This window comes from Phalaenopsis equestris, unplaced genomic scaffold, assembly GCF_001263595.1.
Source record: "Phalaenopsis equestris unplaced genomic scaffold, ASM126359v1 Scaffold000354, whole genome shotgun sequence".
Taxonomy (NCBI): Eukaryota; Viridiplantae; Streptophyta; class Magnoliopsida; order Asparagales; family Orchidaceae; genus Phalaenopsis; species Phalaenopsis equestris.
The window spans coordinates 292,926-318,644 of record NW_018164796.1 but is presented as its reverse complement, the minus strand read 5'-3'; the positions used below and the strand labels follow the sequence as shown (position 1 = coordinate 318,644).

The 25,719-nt window shown below is 34.2% G+C and overlaps 1 protein-coding gene across 2 annotated transcripts in view; it reads right to left on the bottom strand.

Annotated features, from left to right (window-relative positions):
* LOC110026170 (epidermal growth factor receptor substrate 15-like 1) overlaps nt 1–25,625 on the bottom strand; it is a 37,941-nt gene extending 12,316 nt beyond the window's left edge. The window contains exons 1-11 of one of the 2 annotated variants that reach the window (XM_020727020.1): nt 25,121–25,625; nt 24,065–24,758; nt 23,381–23,980; nt 22,969–23,190; nt 22,321–22,547; nt 20,778–20,852; nt 14,264–14,335; nt 4,261–4,359; nt 4,086–4,157; nt 3,881–3,995; nt 2,485–2,556 (exon numbers count right to left, since the gene is read on the bottom strand). In XM_020727020.1, the coding sequence (XP_020582679.1) occupies nt 2,485–2,556; nt 3,881–3,995; nt 4,086–4,157; nt 4,261–4,359; nt 14,264–14,335; nt 20,778–20,852; nt 22,321–22,547; nt 22,969–23,190; nt 23,381–23,980; nt 24,065–24,758; nt 25,121–25,270 (2,398 nt within the window). In that variant the 5' untranslated portion in view covers nt 25,271–25,625. Of the gene's footprint in view, nt 1–2,484; nt 2,557–3,880; nt 3,996–4,085; nt 4,158–4,260; nt 4,360–14,263; nt 14,336–20,777; nt 20,853–22,320; nt 22,548–22,968; nt 23,191–23,380; nt 24,759–25,120 lie in introns of both variants that reach the window. The other variant, XM_020727019.1, reaches the window with a different exon arrangement.
* Between the last annotated feature and the right edge of the window lie 94 nt (nt 25,626–25,719).

Sequence of the window (25,719 nt, the reverse complement as noted above, 5' to 3'; positions counted from 1 at the left end):
TATAAGAGTTTGGAAGTCACTTTCAATTTTGCTATCCCATATATTAATCATTAAATAACATGCAAAGATCAATTACACAAATTGGGTCCTAAAATGACTAAAATAATTGAGATAATAATAAATAAAGTTTAGCAAGTAAAATCAATTATTTATCATCTGATAATTAGGATTATGGTGAATATAATTAGCTAAGGTTATTGAGATTAATTAAGCTAATGCGTTATTAAATGAACATAGGATAGAAAGTTATGACAATTCATAAATAGATTAACCAGGGTAATTAATTGCTGATTATTTATTAAAGTAATAATTTATTCTATTTATCCTACAAAGTTTACTGTAAGAATTAATTATTCCAGTTAAGTAGGTATTAATTTTAAAAAAAATATTTCACCAATTGATTAACAAATTCAGTCGTTGATTAGTGATTATGATGACAAGTTGTTTTTAATTATTAATTAATTCATTCATGAGAAATTTCATATAGTTACATTTTCTAATAAGTCATAATAATTGATTGATTATTAATTATGTTAATAAAGTAAGTATTAATTAATGATCAAGCTATTAAAACAAAGCTAGTAGGTTGTACGTGATAATGGCCAATGAATTTGATTCATGAGTAGACCAGGATAAATATAAGTTGTTTTAGTTTATTTTGGATTTTAATTGATTAATAAACTTATTAGCACAAGAGCTACCCAGGTATAGGTTAGCTCAAGGCTTTATATCCATTGAGAGGTCTAAGTTTAACCGAGATTGGGCTTACATGCATCAAGACGTTGAATTTTGAATGATGGGTTTATTAGCTTTATGTTGAATTGGATCAATTGGATTGGGGCTTACATCCATTTAAAGAACCAACTTTTCGGGACTTGTTGATCTGTTTACAAGTTACCTAAAATGTTGCAACTTCTAACCTTATAATATGGGCAGGCCCGGATCTCATGACTTATACTCAAATATTAAAGTCAGCTCAATAGTTTGTCTTATGACCTTGCATTATAAGAAAGGTGGTTCATTGGTGATAATGATTTGATTTTTGATAATACATATTTTAATGTACAAATTAAGGCAATGACCCACTAAGATCCTTGGATCAACAAAAAAGTATCGTGATCAAGCTTGGGTATTGGTCTGCCTATTTGAATAATTGAGTTGGTATTGAATATATTTGACATAGGGCCCTAGGAAGTGTTATAATAGGCTGGCTCATATGAGGATGTTTTGTAATTTATCATCCCTATGATAACGCTATAGTTCATATTGGGTCACTTGAGGATATATCTGAAGCCTTTTGCTGAGTTTAGCACATAAAATATACCACTATTTAATTTTAAGAAAAATGAAATACCCCTTTTTCATGCAAAAGTAAGGTGGCATGTAATGTAAAGTTTGAAAGTTTAGGCATTAGATATGTAAATACATAGGAATTAAGTGGTATGCAAGTAAATCTTTCTCCGACAACCGGGACAAATAAGAAGAGGACTAGACAATAATAAAAGCCATTGGGGCGTAACTTTAAAAAGATGAGAAAAAGGTCTAAATTATAAGAGTTTGGAAGTCGGTTTCAATTTTGCTATCCCATATATTAATCTTTAAATAACATGCAAAGATCAATTACACAAATTGGGTCCTAATATGACTAGAATAATTAAGATAATAATAAATAAAGGTTAATAAGTAAAATCAATTAGTTATCATCTGATAATTGGGATTATGATGAATTCACTGACACCATTAATATTTTTACATCATCCATATGTATATATGCATAGCTTTAAAAGCAAAGCTACTTTTTAAAGCAAATGTACACGATGAAGTTGAACTAAAATTGAACAGACTTGGACATTACGCCTACTGAAAAATTTGTATAAATTTATGAGCTGCTTTGTAACTTAATTTTTCTTGATAGACCTACTTATAGTAACAACGTAGTAAGAGATTATTGGTAGTTTGATGAACAAAAGAATTTGTATAATATTTATTGTCTAGTTTTACTCCCACAGTCTGAAACAAAGATTAACGCACTGGATTTGTTTTTAATTAAATATTTAATTATGTTATTTTACATGGAATTTATAGAGTAAGAAATGCTCCCCAAATGGTTTCAACATAGACAACAGCACCTTACGTACCTCTGACAGGTCACAGGTTCGTTAAAAATGTTGAAGCCAAAACAACATTGAAATCACCTCTAAGTTTTGGATCAAAGATTTAGCAGGACACAAAGATCTTCAAATTTCGGATGGATTAACGGTCAATGTACACTAAAGTTATCAAATGATGCTAAACTCAGTTATTATTTTTGTTGCTTTATGCTCCTCTCCCCCCTCCTTTTTTTCCTTCCATTTTTCTTGTCTGTTACGGACATGTGATATGTGTGAAAAACACATACAATATGCAGGATAAATTTTTGGATTATGTCCGTATTTGCAAATCTGTATTGTTGGAAATAAAAGAAAACAATAGACCTCAACGTACCATCATTTTTGTCAAACTTGTCCCAGCTTTCATCCCAATCAGCAGCTCCTTCTTGCATGCCAGGTTGCCAACCTTTAAAAGGAAAAAAAAATTTAAAAAAGACAACAGGCATAAAATAAAATAAAATAAAGCTAAATAAGTGAGCTCACTTATCCCATTATTGCTATAATGCATCAAAACGCAAATATATAAGACAATAAATAGAACTAAGAAAACAAAAGAATCAATCTTCAAAGCCTTTTTGAGTTCAGCATCACAAGTTTAGACAATCCCAACCAATCTAATAGGATCCTAGATTGTGTGAGTTGCAGTTAGGTGGAGTAGTACTTGGTTTCTGTTAGAACTAAGCAGATAGTATCCTATTGAATTACAAATAAATCAATGAAAATCTGTAAAACATATAGTTTAGAAAATAATGTATGGATGTGGCTTAACTCGTAGATTTACTTAACATGGTAGTAATTTTGAAACAAAAACCTCACAGGAAATTTTACACTTAAAAGTTTCTTAATAAAAAACAGAGTCACGGGGTTTCAAAAATTTTCTCATCTTAGAATTTCATAAAATTCGCATGCTCTCATCATTTACCTTTTAACATTCAACTGAGATGGAGCTACATGGGTTGATGTAAAATATAAAATAATATGAATAGCCAATCATCCATTGACATCACTATTTGATAGTAAAATCGCATAGTGGGAGACATGACAAATTTATGTGAAAGAAAGTTCCCGATTGTTGTGTCATGGAAAGTTTAAAACCTCATAGCCACTGGAATGGAGTAACCAACAAAAAATGATAAATGGTTCCACAATACAACTTAATTTCTCCCCAACAATTCTGAACAAAATAAAAAAAAAAGGAAGTCCTTGCCTAATGTATCGGTTTAGGTAAATTTTTATATTATGGTTTCCAACAAATTCAATGTACAGCTTTAATATGATCCAAAGTGCAAATAACCGTTAGTCCCATCAAATTTAATCACAATTGAGAATTGCCTGAATTTCAGCATCAGAAAGTTAAGTAGCGAGAAAACTTACAAAAACAAGAAGGGAAAACAAAATTTCCAAGTCAATCTGTACATATAAAAATAGGGGCAATTGCATATATTATGATACATACCACCCAATTCCTATGAATTAATATAATTAACACCTGAACTTTACACTTTACATTTAAAACACTCAAATCTTTCATAGCACATCAAAATTACCACCTTTTCATGCATAGGTTAAGTGCTATAAACGTAAAAAATTAAAGTTCTAAGTGTTAGATATGTAAATAGATAAGAATTAGGCGGTTTGTATGTAAATCTTCCCTAAAAAAAATATTTGCATAACACCAATTAGATCTCTCATGTCAATGAAAATCAATCTAACTCTAAAGCGAATCACACCAAAGGGAAGTTCAACTAGTGAAGTGGGCTTCGAACGTAAGCCATTATCCTTACACCTCTCATTCAAAGCTTTCACCAGTTCATCCAGATCATTTTGAATTTTCTCAGCACGTTCCTGGAAATTTGCAGAGCAAAAAATTGCAACTAGCTTTCGGTAGGTGAGAAAAATAAATAATTGTGACATAAAAGCATCTCATCAGCTTGCCTGAAGTACACCATCCGAAATTTCACCTTCTTCCATTTTCACAATTGCTTTATATAACTCCATCTTTCTCTCCTAAAGAAATATGAATTGAATCCAGAAAGCAAACCAAGATTATGAGAAAAAAAAAATTTGAATATTGGATAACTTCCTTGAACAAGTTGGCAGTATGGGCTACCTGAATATCCCGAAAGGTAGCCTGATCCAGACTCAGCTTAGAAGCAACATCGCCAGTCTGCTTATACTTTTCCTCGTACTTTTTTGCCAAGAGCTCAACCTGAGACCAAATTTGGTCATTTCATCTTACAATAACAGATACAAAAATGATGTTTATTAGCTTGCAAATCAAACTGTTAGATTTGAAATAAGCCGAATTAATTCAAAGTAAAGAAGGCTGATATTCTGTATGGACTCTGAAACCATGAACTATTACAAACCAAAGACATGTCAGATAGGGTTTTCAAATTAATTCTAAGAAACTTTTCATGTCATATTGGGTTGTATTCGGTTCACTGAGTCCAATTAAAGTTGACATTTTCAACCATTTAATGAAAGGGGTTGAATCTAAGCTTCCTCAAATCATATTTGGGGTCACAAAATGAACTCAAAACATGAACTACTTACTAAGTGGGATGTCTGAGTCCCCAAGCATGGAAAGCCTCCTTGTCCTTCAGTGATGAATTAATATCATGCATGCCAAAAATAAGTTGGCATTTCTATGCTCTAATTAACAATGTTTACCACAAAATTGGGATCGATAAGACTAAATCAATCGTCCATCAGGCTGATTAGGTAAATTAAAACTCTAATTTTATGAATTATGACTTGATAAACTACGCTTAATTGGTCATGGTTTAATGAACAAAGTTAAGGGCCATAATAATTAAAGTTGTTTTTAAATTGGCACAGCTAAAAGCACTATAGTTTAATTGAAGTCATATCCCTAAAATTTGGTTTATTTAGCTCTCTGAATTAAATTGAACGCTCAGTTAACACTACAAATAAGCTTAACTAATAAAATGTTGTCCATGAGGTTGTGCCAGAAATTATTTAACGCAAAAAGAATAAAAATGATTTAATGGGTCGAATCTGAATTATAACTAAGATGTGCTGTCTCTGAAAATTTTCACGCCTCAGACTCTCTTTTTTGTCAGGGTCAAATTTTCAGAAGGTAGATTGAATTGTAGATAGGACACTACCAAGAAATTTCGTTCTCATTTTACGAGGATTTTAAGATTTGAGGTTTGAAATTTCCCATAGGCACAAGCCACTATGGTTAATCACCTCTCCTGATAACGGAAGAGCACTTCCGATTAAGGCTAGTCATTAAACACTAAATATTTAACATATAGTAGCATCATAAATGATTTTAAGCTGTAAAATTTATCATCTGGAGCATAAAGCAGATGGTGGGGGGAATGATGAGAAACCCAATCAAGTTCTTATGACTCCGCCATCCCGGGTCATCATGGTCCATGATCTACTTAGTCAGAAGGGTTAGTCGACCCAATCTGACTAAAGAATCCTTGTTAGCATTGGTTGTGTCATTCAATAGATCCTTGATCTGGGGTAGATATTTGCCTAAGAGGACAAAGTTAAGTCGACCTTACTGACAAAATTTTTAATATTAATCAATTGTACTCTTATCGTTCACAACTTAAAGAGTAGAAAGTTGTTCGGGAACATGCAAGATGCAACTGTGACAGTAATTTAATGGTGTCACTTGGTGGCAACCACACTGTTAGAGAATTCTGGTTGTAATCGCTACTTTTGTGAGAACTTTGGGTCAAACAACACAGACAGAGGATAACACGGCTTTACTGACATGAAATTACTTTGAATGTGAATATAATAACAAACTTGATATGCATTCGCACTTTATAAGTTGAAGTCAATAAAATATTTATCACTCCAATAAACTCTTGTGGAGGATAGATGTGGTTTGCTCAACAAACTCTTGTGAAGGAAGAATGTGATTTGCTTTAAGTTTTTTAACTGATTAATTTTTAAACCCGTTTAACATTCCTAAGCTATTCATTAAAGTATTTCAAATTTTAGTTGGAGCCCATGCAAGTGTATATGATGATTTACATGCATTTTGATGCAACAAATTTTCTAAAATATTTGCACATTTTAATTCAATGTATCAAATTTAGAAAATGTCTTAAAATGTAAATGCAAGCTTTGATATTGTTAAACCTTACTCATCGCAGTAATGCTTCGTTATTAAATGCATGTATCTTAAAAGGATTGCACAAATTTTGGGATATTTATAATCAAATCGAGCACTATCTTTAAGACTTATAAACTCAAAAAACCACTTAAACATAAAGTTTATGTGAATGCCATAGCCATGACTTTATGCTACACATAAATCTTTGTTTTGAGCATCTTACCGCCTTCTTTTTGCTAGCAAATGTATTGCGAAATAGGTGGAGATTTAATTTCAAGCAAATCTAGCATTTCAAAGTAGTACATTTTAATTTTGATTCAAACTTATTCTTCTGAATTTTGATATTTTAATTTTAGATTAAGCTAAGCTCCCAAAATATGTTAAGCACAAATATTTAACATTTCAGTCAATTTTAATAACTTCAAATGATTCAAACCAAAGAGTTTGAATTTGAAAAACCCAAAGTTTTAAAAGTCCAAATTTAAATTATTTTTAAGCAATAACAGTAAATTTTAAAATTCCATATTCAAATTTATTTCAAGTTGAAGTGATGCATACTATAAATTATTTTACAAGTTCGAATAGTCCAAAAACTTTTTATTTGCAAGTTCGAGTCAACCAAAAATTTGGTAGCCTCCCAATGTCAACCCCTGTTAGGGGGACACGAAAGAATATCAACTGTCTTAAAAGACCCGTTGGTCAGTGTCATGAGATACTGCGACCATAAAGCAAAAATATATTTTTCAACTCATGGTCTTAAAAAACGTTATAAACCTTCAATGTATCTGCAAAAATATTGAATCATACGCAAACATTTCCCCAAAAAGAAACTTTACTTTTCCTGACGATAATTAATTCTCTAGACAAATACTCACATTTCCTAGGATGGGCATTTGAAGATAATTAATTCTCTGGACAAATACTCACATTTCCTAGGATGGGCATTTGAATCCCCTGGCTCTTATAAAAAATGTCCAAACAAGTCCGTGATTTCCCTGAATGATGTTTAATTCCCAACTATAGGTACTTGAGCTTCCTCATAAGAACTTTTTAGAAAAATTCACCCCCAACCCCATGTTGGTATACCTTTGCGAGAGAGAAAGCAAAGACAGTGATGATCAACAAAAAAAAAAAAAAAAATCATCTAATTTTCTGATTTTTCATCTAATTTTCTGGTTTTTTTAAAATACAATATAAACAATAAAACCCAAAAGATAAAGCAGGGGAGGGGCTCGGTCTTAATTTTGGCTGTAGGATTCAGTTCGGGTTCGATGACAAATGGGTCGCTCGGTTTAGGGCACATTCATGAGTGGCTTGCATGCAAAATCAGAGGGGAAGAGCGAGGATTTTGATGATTTGAGGAGGTGTTGGCGTAGAAGTGGGTGGCTGACTTGTGAGCAGCTCGGAGGCGGGTTGGGATAGAAACAAAGCAAGATAATTTGGTTTAAGGGCAGAGCGGTAGCAAGCTCTATTACTGCAAGCTTTTCGAACAGGTAGGAATAGGAGAGCGAAACAAGCGGAGAGTAGCAGGAGAGTGGTTGTGGATTGGATCGAGAGACACACGGCAATGAGGAAGCGGCATGATGAGTTTCGGTGGTCTCGTGAGTAGTGATTCTATAACTGCCTTTTCTGGCTAGCCTTGAACGCGACTATATCGAGGCTTCATCTGGAGCGGGGAAGGAGACGAGCAGGACAAGGCTCAACCCTGTGCGTGCGACTGGAGAGAAGCAACAAGATTCATTGCTGGTTCAGATGAAGGAAGAAGACGAAGCGGACGAAGCAACGAGCACAGTAGAAGGCTTCGTACGTTTCCAACAGAGGAGGGAAATGGTAAACAACATTGGAGACACAAGGGATGCAATTCGAAGTGCGGTCGAGACGTGGAAGATTTGGGGACTTCGGCTTCTTCGTGTGTCTAGAGCTTCACAAATGGATGGGAAGACAACGAAGAGGTTTCGAACGGAAAAATGAAGGGGTTTTGTGGGAGGTTTAATAGGGAAGAGGTTTCTGCTTGTTCTCTTCGCATGATCGGGAGAAATCCAAAACGGAATGGCTCGAATGAAGAAGAAGAGGTAAGTCTACTGCTTCGTCTGGTTTCTAGAATGAATAGTGGTGGGCTCAATTACGTGTGTATGAGGGACCAAAAGTTTGTCATGTGAAAAGAAAGAGGAAAATGGAAAACTCAATGCGAACAGTTATGGGCATCTAGCCAGAGTGAGAGCTAGAGTAAGAATGAATTAATATAAATTAAATTTAATTAACATAATTAATAAATATTATTTGAATTTAATTAACCTAATTAATAAAATTAATAACTTTTAAACATTTTGAATATCAAAAGGGTGTTGATTCAAGTCCAGGTTTGACCTAACTCAAACCTACATGACCTAAACTAGCTCTTGCAACAACTCCTTGGCATGCAACTAAATGTGAATCATCGAAGATCACCAAACTTTGATCCAATGTAGCTGAAGAACTAGTTATGCATTAAAGAGTTGTTCATTTTTTTCCCTAACTAAGAGTTCGTTTGGGGAAGCATTTTTCTCGCGGCGCGGCCCACAACCATGAAGCGGTGCTCGAAATTACCATTTGGATATTGCGTTCGCGGCCACCCGCCGCTAAAATAGGCGAAACACGAGCCGCGGGATCAACCCCGCAGCCTCGTGTTGTGGAATAGCTTTTCTTCCTTTGCCTTGCGCCTCTACTCTCTCGCGATCAAGCCTTTGCTGAAGATCGAGCCTCCGCCATAGCTTCTTCGATTTCTGTGAGAAGACTTCCCAGATTGATATTGTATTTTCTCTTATTTGAGGCGGTCGATAAATCCTAGAGGAGGAATCAGAAGCTTCTTCAATGGAGATCTCGTCGATGATCGTCTTTGCCTCGTCCTGCTCACTATCACCGTTTCAGACGCAGCGGATTGTTGGGTCTCGGATCGGAGTTAGCTTCCTTAGTTCAACCATTAAACCTCCAACATTTGAACGACATCAATCCAAACAACACTTAGGCTTCGTTCGATCTCAGGTTTCATTAGCTTCGAACTTTCACCTTTTACCTAAAATTGTTTTTTTATCGGAGGAAAAAATTTCGTATTTGGAAATGCGTGCTTAGTGTTATGAACATTTAAACATGGTGCGGATGAGATTTTTAGCTTAATTTCTCAATGGATCTGTGGTGGCTTTCTATCTAAATTAAGGACATCTTTAAGTACTTTATGATTTACGGAAAGTAAATTCCTTTGATTTTACATCAATATGGAAGTTGAGAGACCTAGATATTTGATTTAAGAAGTTGCAAACTACCTCATTAAACCATATTTCTTAATTGGTTGTGACTCTTCTATGGTTCAAATTCGCTTTTTTTTTCTTTGTTTAGAGCCCGACAATGTTCTCCTTCAGAGTAAGGCCTTTCAAGCTAATCAAAGGTAAGGGGAGCATTTTTATTTAAGGAAAATTAAAATTCCACCCACTTTGCTGTAAAATTATGTGGCTACATTAAAGACTGAAATTAAAAGAAAGATGAAAAAAAGAAGAATAGAAGAGGAAGGTAATGGGGGTTCGATCATAAGAATTGTTTCAGCAAGAAGAGGAAAGAGGCATATGAGATGTTACCATTAGCATCTGAAGGCCGAACAGGGCATTGATGCACGAATTCTTAAATACTGATTAGATTCCAAGTTGTTGTTCATATTTCTATCTTTTTCCCGGCCTCTAATCCTTTCTTCTTCAGCCCTTGCTGGAAAAGTTTTGTGAACTCTTGCTTTGGCTTTGGGTGTGAGTGTTTAGTGTTTGTATTTATTTGAGTGGGAGATGAAAAGTTTGATGAAGAACATGGGCTAAAAATAAAGATTATGTGATTATTTATTTATTTTCAGAAACTCCAAATATTTGCTACAAATTATATGACCTTATAAAGCTTTGTACTATTTGGTAGTTTTTTCTCCTCCAGAGTCACAATATCACATTAATTACTAGAGGATATCGTTTGATCTTTGAAGAACGATTCAAAATGGATTTGTCTTAACCAGGTTGTTTGACTGAGAAGTGGATGTGATTGATTAATTTTTGATTTACCCGCTATATGAATAACACTACATAGACATTCATCCTTCTTTTCTAGAGTATTTGTACTTTAGGGCTAAGAAAGTTATTTTTGTTTCCAAGTTTCAAAAGAATCAACAAACAATTAATTTTGAACGTCGATAACACAAAAGAATGATTGAGAACTGCAGGGAGAAATACTCTTACCTATGAAGCGAGGCGTGTATCTGTAATTTTGTACTGTTTGTGGATTTTTTGTTTTAAATGTATTAAATTTATGATTACCACAGTTTTGTTAAGCACAATATTATTAAACAGGGACAGAATTGTTATTTTTTCAGAAACAGCTGCTCCAAAGCTGTTTTCACACAGCTCCCCAAACAGACAGTCAGCTTCCCCACAGCAGCTTCCTGGAGCAGCGAAATTGCAGCTAAGAAGCTGAAAAGCTGCAGCTGCGCCAACATATCCTAAATTGAGGATGGCACATCAGTAATCATTGGTCTGTCATATTAATTATTAAAGAGTCATTGATCTTTGGTTTAATTAAAGTGGAAATAAATTGTCATTGATCTTCAATTCGACATAAGAACCCTCTTCTCTCCATTGATTTGTATTTAACTAATGAGAGTGATTGCTCAAATGTTAAGAGCTATGAAAGATTAAAGTCACAAGTGAATTGTCAAAGAGCCATCAACTTTTAATCTAACTAAATCGGGGACCGTGTGTTGTCAATTTGTGGTCTAATTGGTCTTTGAAGATAACCCCTTTATTGTTGATCTTTAGGCTAGCATGACGCCCCTCCTTTTTCAGTTGATAATTTGTCAAAATAAATTTTGGGATTGCTACTTCGCCAAAAACTATGCATGATCAAAATAATGCTAGTAGAGAATTGAAGAGCTATTGATCTTTAGTTCATATAAATTGAAGACCCTACATCATCAATCCTTAGCCCAATTGGACTTCGATGACTATATCATATATCTTTTGTCCAACACAAGGTCCTTCCTCATTAAACCTTAAGTCAAGATGAAGGAAGCCATTGTTTGTAAACCAATGACCATACATCATCTAAATATCAAATTGAGCTTAAGAAGCCTCCTTAATTAATAATATTTTCCCATAAGATAAAGGGCAATTACCATGGTGCTTGTGTCCAAGAGAATTCTCGATCACAAATCTAAATAAAACTCCCCCACCCCATCCCACCCCAAAAAGAAAAACAAAAACAGCAAAAACTTAAGAAAATCTTATCTACCTCATGAAAAATTACAAATTGGCTTTCATCTACCCATCAGGAAGACACTCAAGGAAAATGTTGGTTTTTCTTGACCAATTAAGTAAACTGTCAAATTTAAAACAGAAATGTAGAGTTCAAAAACCAAAATATTTAGAAGCCACAAACATTTGTCCAAATCGTCATTGTTATTGTCCTAATCATCATCATTGTCAATCTTAACCAAAATATTTGGGCTTGACAATGAATCCTCAATCATCAAGTGCTTTCAAGTCTTCTTAAGAAGTTAAATCTCTTTTGCATGTGTATTTTTACACTAGTTCTACTCATGTTACAAGCCCTTCTTCCTACTTCAAATTTAATTTTATCCACCCAAATTATTGGACACCTTTTACCCTGTTGGTGTATATGCCTAAATCACCTAAAGGCCCATTTGAAGACTCAAAATCAAAAGATACATTTTACAAAATAACTAGAATTGTCAGATCGATTTACTTGGTTGGAAGTAGTAACACAATTGATTTCAAACTCCATAAACCTTCTTAAAACTATTTTGAATACAATATTTTCAGTGTCACAAATATATTTGATGTAAATAAAGTCACCATTTTATAAGCATTTTTTCAGGCTACAAGCAACCAAAATAAGCCCAAGGCTACGTTTATCCATTTTAAATTAAATGAGTTCTAATCACTAATGTTCAATTAGCCACACATCCATCTTAGAATTCTTACTTCTGCTACATTCAAATTGTGTTGGTGAAAGCTACAAACGGGTACTTTGCATTTCATTTGCATTTGAAGAGAATGCATTTTACTTTAGTCTGACGTGCCATTCAAGAGAAACTCAATTCTAGGCCTCATCCATGTGTTTCCCCATCACCATATCAATTTCTGTAAACCTCATTGTGTAAAATTGTGTCATATATTGTTTAGGATGACCTGAAACTCCATACCAGAAACCAATTCTAGCCCTCACAATTCTAAATAAATAATTGCATACAACAATAGCAACATTCGAATCATCTGGTCTGGTCAAATAAAGCATTACATGCTTCAGCATATGCAGGAAAATTAGTGAAGTGCTAAAATAGCCCCCTGACCATTTACATGGAATTATTTTAGTCACGAAGTCTATAAAAATGCCAAATTAGTCCTCGTACTCTTTTAATATAGGCAGAAATAGTCCTCAAAGAAGACAAGTTTAGCCTCATTAAACAGTTAGGGACTAAATTGACAGACTCTGGGATTAAAACAACCTCTTGTAAAGAGTTAGGGGATCATTTTGACACTTTTTATGACGGAAAATTCATCATATACAACCTCAAACTATTTAAAAAATTAAAAGAGATAAAATAACAGTTGTAAGAGATTGAAGTATGAAATGAGTTCATATAACAAAAGCTACATGAACAATCACATCAATGTGAAACATGCAGTCATCAATGCAGACAAGAAGCATACAGGTTTACACAAACAAATACATAAAAACAAAAACCAAGGAAGCAAAAAAAAAAAAAAAACCGAGTGAAACAAATCAAAGAGGGGAGTATTTAGCGAGCACACCACTAAATCCCACTTACAGCAAAAACACCACTTCAAAAAGTTGGTACATATAACGTTACTATAGCTATCCGTATATTATTTTGATTTGGTCTGGTCGATAAACACAAGCAAGACAACTGTAATTAGCCTTCTCCAAGATGAAACAAATATTAAAAAACTAGAAACCTAACAATGAAAAAAATCCTCCACAGAAAGGATAGAAATCCTCTTCTTAGGATACCTTCCCAATTAATCGAGATGGTTAAGCTCAGATATTATTTTGAAAAGAAATTTAGTATATAAAATACTCGGTGTTGTCCCAGAATATTAAAGATCACGCTTTTACAAACACTTTTTTTATGAATTTTTATGAGTACATCAAGTTGTAAATATTTTAATCACAAACTAGAACTAGCATTCCTGTTTGTTTGGAGAGCCTTCACAAAGAGTAAACTGGATCGACTATAATTGCACAGTTATCAGAAGGATCTATGAAATCATGGTGTTCTGTTTATTGATCATGATTTCTGGTCCACAAAAAGAATGAACCTTGCTCATTGCACCGCTATCCTAAAAACTCTTCTTTGACTTTCTACGCCAAATTGAGTCAAGATTCCACCAGAATAGTAATAAAAAACATCACAAATTAAGCTAATTAAAAAAAAAAGTAAATGACAGGCATGATTAGGTCAAAAAAATGTCTTCCACGACCAAACAAGAAAAAAAACCAAAATCCAGTATAACCTATCCAAATGTTATCTTTGTTGAAACCAGATCTTATTAAAAACCTTAAGAAAATGAAAAATATTCACAATGGTAGCACATAGCATAAACTTCAAAACTCATTTCCGCTTCAAGAATGCTACACTATACTTGAGCATTTGCATTTAGAGCTACTTGGCTTGCAAATTCTGCTCTATGTGACAGTAATTAAAATATAAAAAATACCTTCGAAAGTTAGACCTAGACATTTTTTCTCCGCCAGAATTAATAATACAACATTCACAAAAACATAGGTTAACAGAAAAAAATTACCATTTTTTCAAATAAAATGTTAAAATTAGTAAAATCATGCTGGGTGAAGTAGAAGCTAATCAAAAGGAAAGGAAAAGACAAGGCCGCATAATATGACATTCACTAAACCAATATGAAACAGGAAATATTTGGTAACATCACAAATTATGGTGCATTACCTCACGTTTGTCGGCAGCAGTCCTTTCTATGGTCTCATTTAGTCTGCTGTCACACCTGCTTTTGTAGAGAACCTAAAAAAAATCAGAGGAAAATCTTCTTAAGGTAATGGAATACGCCACATTGGTGTCTGACAGCTATAAAGATAGCAAGAGGCTCAAACTAAAGATGTTAAGAAAATAGGGTCATTTACATAATACCACATAACTGTTGTCTATTTATATATCTAACACTTAGAATATTCATATTTGCATGCATAACAATCAAATCTTTAGTAGCTCTAAATGCGACATCGCTTTATTTTTAAAACTAAAACATGCCATCACTTTCTTTTTAAAACTGAAAACATCTTTTCATGCATAAGTTTATACCAACAAGGTGTTAGAAGTGCAAATATTAATTTTTGGGAGTTAGATATGTAAATACATAAAAATCATGTGATATGTATATAAATTTCCAAATAAAATAATCAGTATGCAAGTATGTCTTTATGTATGAAAATGCATGCACATGACACCAAAGGACGAGTGTTTTTGTATGTTAGTGGTGTACATGTATGCGAGCGTGCTCAGGAGCATGTGTGATTAGACCTTTATAATGTGTGCATGAACATCACAAAAAGAAAATTCCATAACCACACTAGAGATTGCATTTATAGGAATCATTACAAGGCTAGCATCCAATAAAATGAAAAATAAAAGAATAAAACTCTCACATCATAATACAATCAATATGCAAACATAACATTTCAAGATATAGTCAATATTAGGATATCAAGGAGGTCAGTATTGCAAGCATACTCATTTACAGGATGCAGTGCACTCATCGATGTAACGTATGATAGCTATTCTCATATGTTTACAGCAACAACAACAACTACAATAAACCTTTATCCCACTAATGGGGTCATCTACATGAATCATTTTTCTCCATTGCGTCCTATTGAGTGTCATATAAATTGGTTGAAATAATTTGCAGAATAAATTAGCAAGATGAACAATACTGATTTCTTAAGTCAAACTTCCAGGGCTCTAAGATCAACAAGATAGGTTTAGGTCAACCTAAAATATTTACTAATCTTCTATGAAGAAGAGACTAAAAAATTAATATAGGTTTTATGATCGCCAATGAAGTAAAAGAGACCATTAAGTTTCTTCATTTAATTAACACCAAAAAACTAATATTTATTGAATTATTCATTCGTAAGAGCTAGTAATTAGTATCTAATAAAAGAAAAATAAACTAATCGCTACATTACCAACTAGGCATGATTAAGGGTCTACAAATAGTCCGTTTTTACCTAATTAACCACTCATTGCATTTAATATTTAACTAGTTAGATCCCAAACATTTAAAACAAATGATTGCTGAATAGAAGCAAATTTAAAATAATTATCCAAAAAAACACATACTTAGCAGAGAATGGATTCACTTACCACTTTATTACAATTAATATTAGTACTAATCTACTAATCACTTCATTGGTGCCAAACTCACTAAGCCGTCAACCGATAACATCTTGTTAACCACATCAGCAATCTCATATTTCTAGTGTGGTCTAGATCAATTATTCAGTCAGCTATTAATTAAACAAAATGGAAGGAAGGGAGAACTTCAAGCTAGTGATCGTCGCAAACTAAGATCATGATAAACACTCTGCACTACCCAAAAAAATGCAAAGATAAAAAATTGTCTCAAAATTTTTATTCCACAAATTTTATACTACATGAAAAATAATTTATTCGTTTTTTATTATTATTATTTTGTTAAGATCATCTGTTTGTGTGTATGTGTGTGTATAAATATATTAGCTTATAAAAATTATTTACTATTCAAATTATTTAGCATAAATTTTAGTTAATGTTACTATTCATGAATTTAATTAACTATTCACCCAGACCAATGTATAGTCTTTCATTTCATTTGCACTAATCACTGCATGAAACAACCGATTGTCTAATTGGATGGTTTTGAAGTATCGAGGATATAAGACAGTTGGATGGTTGAAGTATCGAGGATATTAAGTTTATATAATATTATAATCTATGCTCATAAAACACCAATGAATTACATGTACTCATATCATATCCAGTCATAATCCCGAGCAACTACACCGTGAGCAGAGAGTAAAAGCTATGGGGAACAAGGGGAAATCATGGAGGCCAGGGCTCAGTTTTGGTGAGGAATTTCCCCTTTTCTTGTATTATCTCTAACGAACCAAATTCACTTTGAGGTTATTTTTTTGAAGAATAAGTTGGGAAATTTTATGGTTTGAGAAATCTATATTTAGTGGATAGAACATAAAAAAACAAGGTTTCAAGGTAACTGATAGAAGTAAGCTTGTCAAGTTTAGATCATAAGTTTGTGTAAGATATCTTATCTCTAACATAGGAAGTAAGCATGCTTTAGTCTATTGTATGTAAATTTTATATGTCTTTAAACTTGTATGGATGCAATACATTAGAAAATCTTTTATTTGCAAAGTGCATATTTATCTTCTATCATTCATGATTAAATGATCACTCAGGAGTTCAAATTATGAAGAGCAAATATTTAAGGAATTATAAGCATGCCAACAAAATAATGTATTTTAAAAGCATATCTAGTAAATACGATTTTGCATATCAATACATAATTTTGATTAAAATCTTCCTGAGGACTTGATATGTGTAATTAAATATTCTATGATGTATAATGCAAAAATCCTGAGAGTTCATATTATATGGGATAAGTTAAAAATATTTATGATAGTTGGAAAAGGCGGGGAAAGAGACTTTATAAGATGAACCTCTAAGAAAGAAAAATGATTATGGACCTCAGTTACTTGGAGTGGTGCAATAACAATATTGATGGGTTACACTTAGAATAATATTAAACTTTGATGTACGCCAATGAGCTGGGTTACAATCTGATGATGATATGTGGTGTGGGTGAGACCCAGACTTTTACCACTGATAGCCAATAAAAATAAACATCCATACATGACATTCTAAAACTGACAAGATGTAATGTAAAATAAAAGAAATAAGGAAATTAATGTTATAATGTGAGTAATGAAATGAATAACTATTAGCATACTTCGCTAGCATTGTGCATAGCATAGTTAAACGCTTAGCATTTCTATAATGATGTTTACAGTTTAATTATCTCACTATTATGCTATGTCCTTATTAACAGCAATTTCATTTCATAATAATTATACGTAATGCCACTAGAATATTTATGATGAAATTTTTAATCCTATCTAGTTCATGATTAGCATATCATATTATCTCCTTTTTTTTTAAAATATGTGAATTCAATACTAAATTTAATTATCTTGTTTAATTTTATAACTCAATAGATTGTTATTTTAGTAGTTGTTTCAGGTAGAGAGATGGGCAAGATTGAGCTTGACTGATAATAAAATTTTGAATTACAACCCTATGGGCCTATCTGGCAACGGATTTAGAGCAGGATTTAACATGGATTTAACCAAAATCTAAACCGACTGTCAGTTTGGACAAAATAAAGCAGCAAATTTGATGAATCTAGATTTCATAGATTTCGACCATAAACCTGGATTTACTAAATTCTGCAAATCATCAGATTTAGTAAATTTGAGACGTGAGCATCGTGCGAAATGGAGGATGTGAGGTTACCTTCTTCCATGGTTTCAAGTCGGAGTGGAGCGAAAGGAGGAGAAAGATGGGAGTTTCGGGCCACTGTGTATCGTGGCCTTCCCGGTTAGCTCAACTGTGACTGTATTGAGAGGGTTCGGCCATGAAGGCAATGGTTTTGGGCGAAATCAGGAGGGGGAGGGACAAGTGAGAGTTTTGGGCGGAGGGGAAGGAGAGATAGATATGTGATTATAATTTATTGTTATTTAAGTTAAATTAATTAATTTAATTGATTATTAATTAATGATTAATTCATATAATAGCAAATTAATTATAATTAAATAAATTTATATGTAATTCAGCAAAGTAATTATAATTAAATAAATTATATGTAATTATTTAAACAATTAATTAATGAATAAAAATATATTTTAAAATTTAAATTATTTAATAACTTATCAATGATTCTTAATTAATATAATTATTAACTAATTAATTAATATTTTACTAATTTTTAAATTATTGCTTAATAAATAATGAATTCAATAAAACTTTTATTAATAATTAATTAGTTTAGCGAATAATTAATTATTAATTAGTAGGATTATAAACATTTTAAATTTAATTTAAATCATAATAATAAAATAATAAAAATTTAATTATGATTTGTTTATTCCAAACAAAAACTATCTATTAAATTTTGGCAGAGGTTGCCAAACAGTTTAATAAAATTTAATTAGATTTATTAAATTTGTTGTCAAACAATTTTCAAGACTTAACCCTTTCATTATTTACTAAATCCAAATTTATTGGATTTACTAAATCCAAATTAAATTTATTGGATTTACTAAATCTAAATCCTAATAATTTAAATCAATTTCGTTGTCATACAACACTTATATGTGAAACTCACGCACATGTTGATGGACAAATGGAGATGGCAAATCTTACACTTAGAAACACGAGTTAATTTGTTTGGGAAACTGAAACAATGGGATGATACCCTCGAACAAATAGAGCTTGCTTTTGACAAAATTCCAAATAGTTTGACCAGAAATATCCCTTTAAAGTTCTAATTGTTAGTCTAATAGAATGGACTTGATCCATCTACATTCTCATAATACCAAACAACCTTATGACTGAGGAGTTTGTTAAGCATCTTCAACAAATTCATCAAGAGATACATCTCGAAGAAGCTAATTCTAATTAGAAGATGGTTGCAGGTCAACAGAAAAAATTTAAATTTTTCAGAGTGTTCGGTTGATGGATCATCTACAAAAAATCACCACCACGTGGGCACAAACAGTAAGCTAAAAGCTAACAAGATTGGCCAACAATGAACATTTCTAATACTTCTAATGTTGTTCATATCTTTAAATATTTCCCTCCGGATGACTGTCCTTGTAGTTACAAAACTCGACTGTGAAGTTACTTCAAGCAAAAAGAATTTATGTAGCATATGGCTGCATGGCTACCTATTAGTTTCAATTTAGTACTTTCCAACAGCTGTACAATTTTTTTTATTTCCTTTCTTTCTGTTATTTTGTTAAGAGTTGTTTAAAATTATAAAAAGAAAGCTCTTTATATTCAATAGATTTTTCCATTTCAAAAGGATATTTAGTTTGCCTTCTTTTTTTTGGATTTTAATTTCCTTGAATCAGTGTTATCTATACGCCAGCTAACCTTAACGAAATTGTAGGTAACCCATTGAATGAAACATAACATGGAAGACCTGTGCTAACTTGATCCCTCATACTCAATATGAAATCTTGCACATTAAACAAAACAATCTTAAATTTCATGCCCTCAAAAGGAAAAAAACAACACCATGAATATACTTGCTAAGCTTGGGCTTCTTTTGAACAGGTGTTTAGGCTCCGCTTCGTTCTACGAATAGCCAATAAAACGCAGAGGCTTCATTTGAGCATTCAGCTTTTCAGAAAATTTTCCCACCACAACAGCATTTCTATCCGTTTTGAATCGTAAATTCGGTGTAGCTTGTCGGCTCCATTCCGATGTTTCATAAATGAAAAGGGCAAAATTACCCTCACGTCGATCGTTCCCTCACTACTTCACCCCGTCCTCCAACAAGCTGCTTCTGCTTTTCGTTTCCGCTGGTTCACCCTCTTCCAAACTATGAAATTCTAGAGAAATCGGTGGGAAGTGAGAATAATAATATCTTCTCCACTATGAAATTCTAGAAAGAGGAGATGGATAGAAATTTCTCTGTTGAAGAGATATCGGGCCCCTTCTAGGCACTGTCTCCTACAAGGATTGATCGAGTATGATGAATCACAGTTTGACAGAGTGGGACATTTCAAGAAATCTTCAGCAAAGGAGAGGGGGATCCGATTCCTTGGGTGACATATGGGTGACAGGGAGGGGATGCTAGTGCGGTTGAGCGGATTGGGATAGCAGCATATAGGATGTGGAGACGATGGATTCTAATTGGAGAAGAACAACGGGTTGTTCCTAGGCGAGTTCAATACTTGCCACCAGATAATAATATTGACGTTAGAATTTAATAAAATAGGATTATTAAAGTCTTTTATAATACAAAAATTGCAAGTAGTATTACTTAAAAGCACGTAATTTTTTTTTATTAAAGCGGTAATATTGACTTTAGCAACCATTACTTTATATCACTGTTTATTCTAAACTTTCTTTTAAAGGAGATTTTTTGAAAGAAGCAGCTCCCCCAACAAGGCCTTATTGTAGTTTAGCAATAATAAAATACGTGCTATTAAAACAGTCACTTTTCATACAATTTTATAAATAATGGAAAGAAGTTTTTTTTAAAGAGAAAAAAAATCACTGCTAATAAACAAGAGCATTTAAGTACAGATTATCTGAACAAGATGAAAAATAAAAAAAAAAACAATAATGCAAACAATAGTAACTCAGTGGTCTTCAGGGCAAGTTCTTGCATCATTTTGCGGTAATTTTCAGTCTTCTGCTTACATTCAAGGATTTCCTTCTCCAATTCTTGAACCTTCAGGTATTATAATGAAATGTGTAAATATAATGTTAAAAGTATTCCTTAAAACTACCAAAGGCAAACAATAAACATTGGATGGTCTAAACAATTTGAACCGGTAGGCAAGAGGATAGCCAGTTTAAAAAGCCCAAAATAACTCAGCAAAATGGTATGGAAGATAAATATATCCAAAGATTCCAGAGTAGGAAGTGCTTCAAAAAACAAAGCATACAAAATACAACAAACATTATACTTCCCATTATTTAACTATTTAACCAAACAAATGGTACGAACAATCTGGTAAACCCCTGAATTCAATTTATCTCGATAAAATAAAAAGATAGTGTGAGTCTAAACCTCCAAGGATGTGCCCCATCTCTTTTTCATAGACAAATTAAGGCGTTTTTACATACATAGCACTTGAAAGTTGGGAATTTACATATTCAGCACCTCAAACTTTACTATTACTAAATCCAAACTTCCATTAATATTTCTGCGAACTTTCCGTCCCAGCACATTCCCGCCGGCAGATCACCGACAGCAGTGAAGCTGCACCGTCTCTCTCCCCTCTTTGGCCGACAGCCTTCCGTGTTCCTGCGCGCCCATCCGGCAAGCTGATATTGGCATGGCACACCTGCTGCCTAGGAATCGGGCACTATAGTGGACTTGAGAGGGGAGTAGATCACTGGTTTTGGATCAGAAGCAGGCAAGGTGGAGGCAAGGTGCTACACATGGTTTCAGGTAAGAGATTGGAGATGGGTTTCCGGCGAAGCAGAGATACCTGTCAATTGGAGCAGTGAACTGTTGTTAGAATAAGGGGGAGAGATGGTAGATGCCTGAGAGGAGTTTTGCATTGCGCAGGGAAGGTTTGCTGAAGTTAAATTGCGGCCAAGAGGGCAGGCCATGGCTCTTGCATGAGGCTGGCATGAGAGGAACTTCGCCGGAGAGGGAGATGAGCACGTGAGACGGAGGATGCAGGTGTGTAAAGAAAACGGAAGACAAATGAAAGTTGAATTTAGAAATATTAAAATTTGAGGTGCTAAATATGTAAATACCAAACTTTCAAGTGAGTGCTATGTATGTAAAAACCCCCAAAAATTAAAGAATGAAGATGAGGTTAACAGTGTTAAGGAATTACAATGGTCTATTCATTAGAAAGTGGCTTTATTAATTCTTTCAGGAAAGGTAAATTAATCATTGTACTTAAAAAGCTACAAGAAAAGCAGAAACAGCTTAAAACATCTAAAGGTGAATTTCTTAACAATCATTGCTAAGCCCCAACTTTAGTATCCAAGGTGAAATTTTCCCTAAAGAAAGGGTAATTCAGCTAACTTATTAATCTGACTTCCTGATGAGTAAATTCAAATTTTAAAATGTGAAACATCAAGTGGTGCAAAGAAAATTAGCGCAGCATCAAGCTAAAAAATTATAGGAATACTCAATAGTTCTAGGAGATCCAATAATCAAGGGGATAACCACGAACATTATTATCAGCTTCAGTTGCCTCCTGTAACTTTAAGTTGAGCGCTTTCTGCTCCTCTTCGCTAAGCTGGTTTACCATGTTTTGTTCCAATACTGGCACTCTTGCTTTTGGTTTCACTGGTGACGCTACATCATCAACCTGAGAAGGGATTGGTGCCCTTGTCGAAGAGTCCATCCTAGAGGGAGGAACAACAGAAAGATGCTCCGGAATTTGCTGTTGAGATAATACTGATAGACAGATAAACCGAAAGCATGTAAATGAAGCTCCAATCAATAGTAACAATAGCAGCATTAACTAAAAGGAAAATGAAGGATTTACATAAATACCACTCAATTTCTATGTATTTACATATCTAACAACTAAATTTCAATTTTTACGTATATGCCAACTTATCTGTGTATAAAAAGGTATATTTCACTTTTTAAAAGTTAAAATAGTGCTATTTTTTATATGATATGAAATATTTGGGTGAAATAAACATAAAGAGCAAAGTTTAAGGGTTAGATATGTATATACATGAAAATAGTGTGTTATGAATATAAATGCTCCAAAGAAAAATACACGGTTACTGATCTAAGAAAGCAAAGCAAAGTAATAGTTCAAATTTTAGAAAAATAAAAAAATACCAATGGTAAGTACAAGAACTACCAGGCCTCGGCTGCTGCCAAGCTGAAGTGCCATATGCAGAGGATGGCTGCCCTGTTGCGAGAATTAAAGTTTGATCGAACTTTACACTATTAGGAAGAACAGATGGAAGAGGACGGCCCTCTCTATAGCGCTCCATCAAATAAAGAGCAACACAAAACTCCCTTAATGAAAGCATACTATCATTATCCTGGTCTGATAAGTCCCACACTTGCCTCAGGATATCTAGCGCCGTTGAAAAAGAAACAAAGTCAACATCTTTAGATAGAAATTGCATATATATATAACCTGAAAGAACAAATTTTGATTCCAACTTCATGCTAATACATTAATCATTTTTGAATAATGCAGTTCGTAGGGGCATAAAAAGTTTCGACATAATTCAAATAGGTATTATGAATTCTTTAAAGTCAACCTCTAGGTAGTTTCCAGCTTAAAAACAGGTTCTTAGCCTCTGTGCCTGTAATTTTACCATCCCTGTCCTTGTCAACTTCCAAAAATACTTTAGTATACTTCCGAATGTCAGACTGAGTAATTTTTTGCCATGGAGCTTCATTTTGAGTAGAAACACTGCTAACAGGGCCACTTGGAACACTCTGAACAGGCAAGGCCGAAGTGCTCTGTATTGTCTCGGGCTGATTTTGTTTAATAGGGGATTGAGTCCTCTGAAACTGATTTGCAACTGGGGGAAGGCCTGTCATGACTTGAAGATTAACATGCTGACCCAAATTTACAGAATTTTTAGGATCTAAGATAGCAGAATTAGGTGAGTTTGAGAAACTGCTTGTAAAGGAGACAGGCATTGAAGCATCCTGCTTAGTCTGCGCTGCTGAAAACACATCACCTCCAAAACTTGAATTGGAAGAAAAACCATTTCCAGAAACACCCAAAGCGTTTGAATCCATGGAAGAGGTTTGGAAGGAGGCAGACACAGGAACAAGTGGCTTTGCAGTGATTGAAGAAGAGATTACATGTTGTATTTGGGGTTTAGAAGTTGCTTCCTGATTTGAATGTGCTGTGACAAAACCATCTTTATCTGCAATAGGAACATGGTTGGGAACTTGAAAATTAACTGTTCCTTGAGACCCACCGCTCTTACCTGATATCCAATCAGTAGATAAGGACGAGAAGTTTGAACTTGAAGGACCAGTACTTATAGCAAGGATTCCTTGACTCAATCCCTGCACTTGAGGTGGCCTCATGAAATGGTTCTGCTGATCGGGGGAACTCTGGTAGTTTACACCTGTGGTTATGGGAACAAAGTCAGTATTTTGAGAAGCTGGCGGCCTCATAAAGGTTGCTTGGGTTGTGGAAGTGACTGTGGAATTTATCTGAGAAGGAGGCCTCATAAAGCCAGATTGAGGGGGCTGTTGCATCAAGCTATTTGCTTGGGGTGAGAACGTATGCATGGAATTCATCTGAGGAGGCCTCATAGAAAATTGTGGCGATGGTGCAGCAGTGATTGGAGGAGGAGGTCGCATAAAGCCTGCTGAAGCAGACTGTGGTAATATGTTACTTGTTTGAGGTGCAGGAACAGCCATGGAATTCATCTCAGAAGTATGTGGCCTCGTAAAACCAGTCTGAGTAGGCTGTGCTAATATTTGATTTGCTTGGGGTGATGTAGGATTTATCTTTGGAGCTGGAATTTTAGCTGCAGCTGGACCATATAAAGCTGCCTTCACAATATCAGCTGTAAGTTGCCTTCCACTTTGAGCGACTGTCACAAGTCTTAACGCATTGTAGAACTCCGAACGCCCCAAAGAACTGTTTCCTCCAGCAGCATAGGACCATACCTGAGACCACTCAACAGTAATTAGAAGAAAAAAAGGCTGGAGAAATTAAGAAAGTTCATTCCGGTATTAATCATGGCAGATTAATCATTGATTTCAGTGACATGATATTTAAATCCGAACATTCAGCATACAGAATTCGATGCTCCTAAAAGTGTCTCTATAATTAAGAATGAAACGGATCTATAATAATTCAACTAAACAGATAGCAAAATCACAGATCCAAACAATATTCCATTTGAAAGCATTCCCCCAAAATCAACATCCAATCAATCAACTAGATACCGGAACTTCAAAAGAAACCAAAACAATTAAAAAGAAAAATGAAAATCTAAGAAATGACAGTTGAAAAAAAGGTACAGAACCAGAGCAAGGGTTTCTTTGGGTAAGTTGGATCCTTGGAAGAAAGCGACCGCCTCTGCTCCGCTGATCCTTCCATCCTGGTCCAAATCAGCTCTCCTGAAGTAGCTATCGAAGGCGTCCGCGTTTGGAGGCTGGCCCTGCTCCGCCGCCATACAAGTTTGATCGGAATGTGAGATCGCTAGAAACCCCGCCCTCCAGCAGTCGAAAGGAAGCAGAACTGATGCAGGATCCCGACTAGTTCGCCGAGTTTCTGTAACTTTCGAGCAAGATTCACCGCCGGAAGCGATAAGTGAGAGATGAATTTCTCCGTGCGAAGCTGAGGGCACCCAATCGCCAGTTATGCTCCGTCAAGACTGGCATGTGAGAAGCTCCTCGGTGCCGATTTTCGAAGCTCCCAATTCATTTCCTCTTCGTCGATCGATAGCTGTAGCGAAAGGAAAAGCGGAAGTCTGGAAAATGACGAGATTTGGGATTACGAGTTGCAAAGTTGTCAAGAAAACTCCTGGCTACATATTTTGCTGAAAATTATAACTAATTTTTAGATTTTGTTAGTATTTCTTATGCTACTATTTTTTTTTTTAAATAGCATATATAGATATAT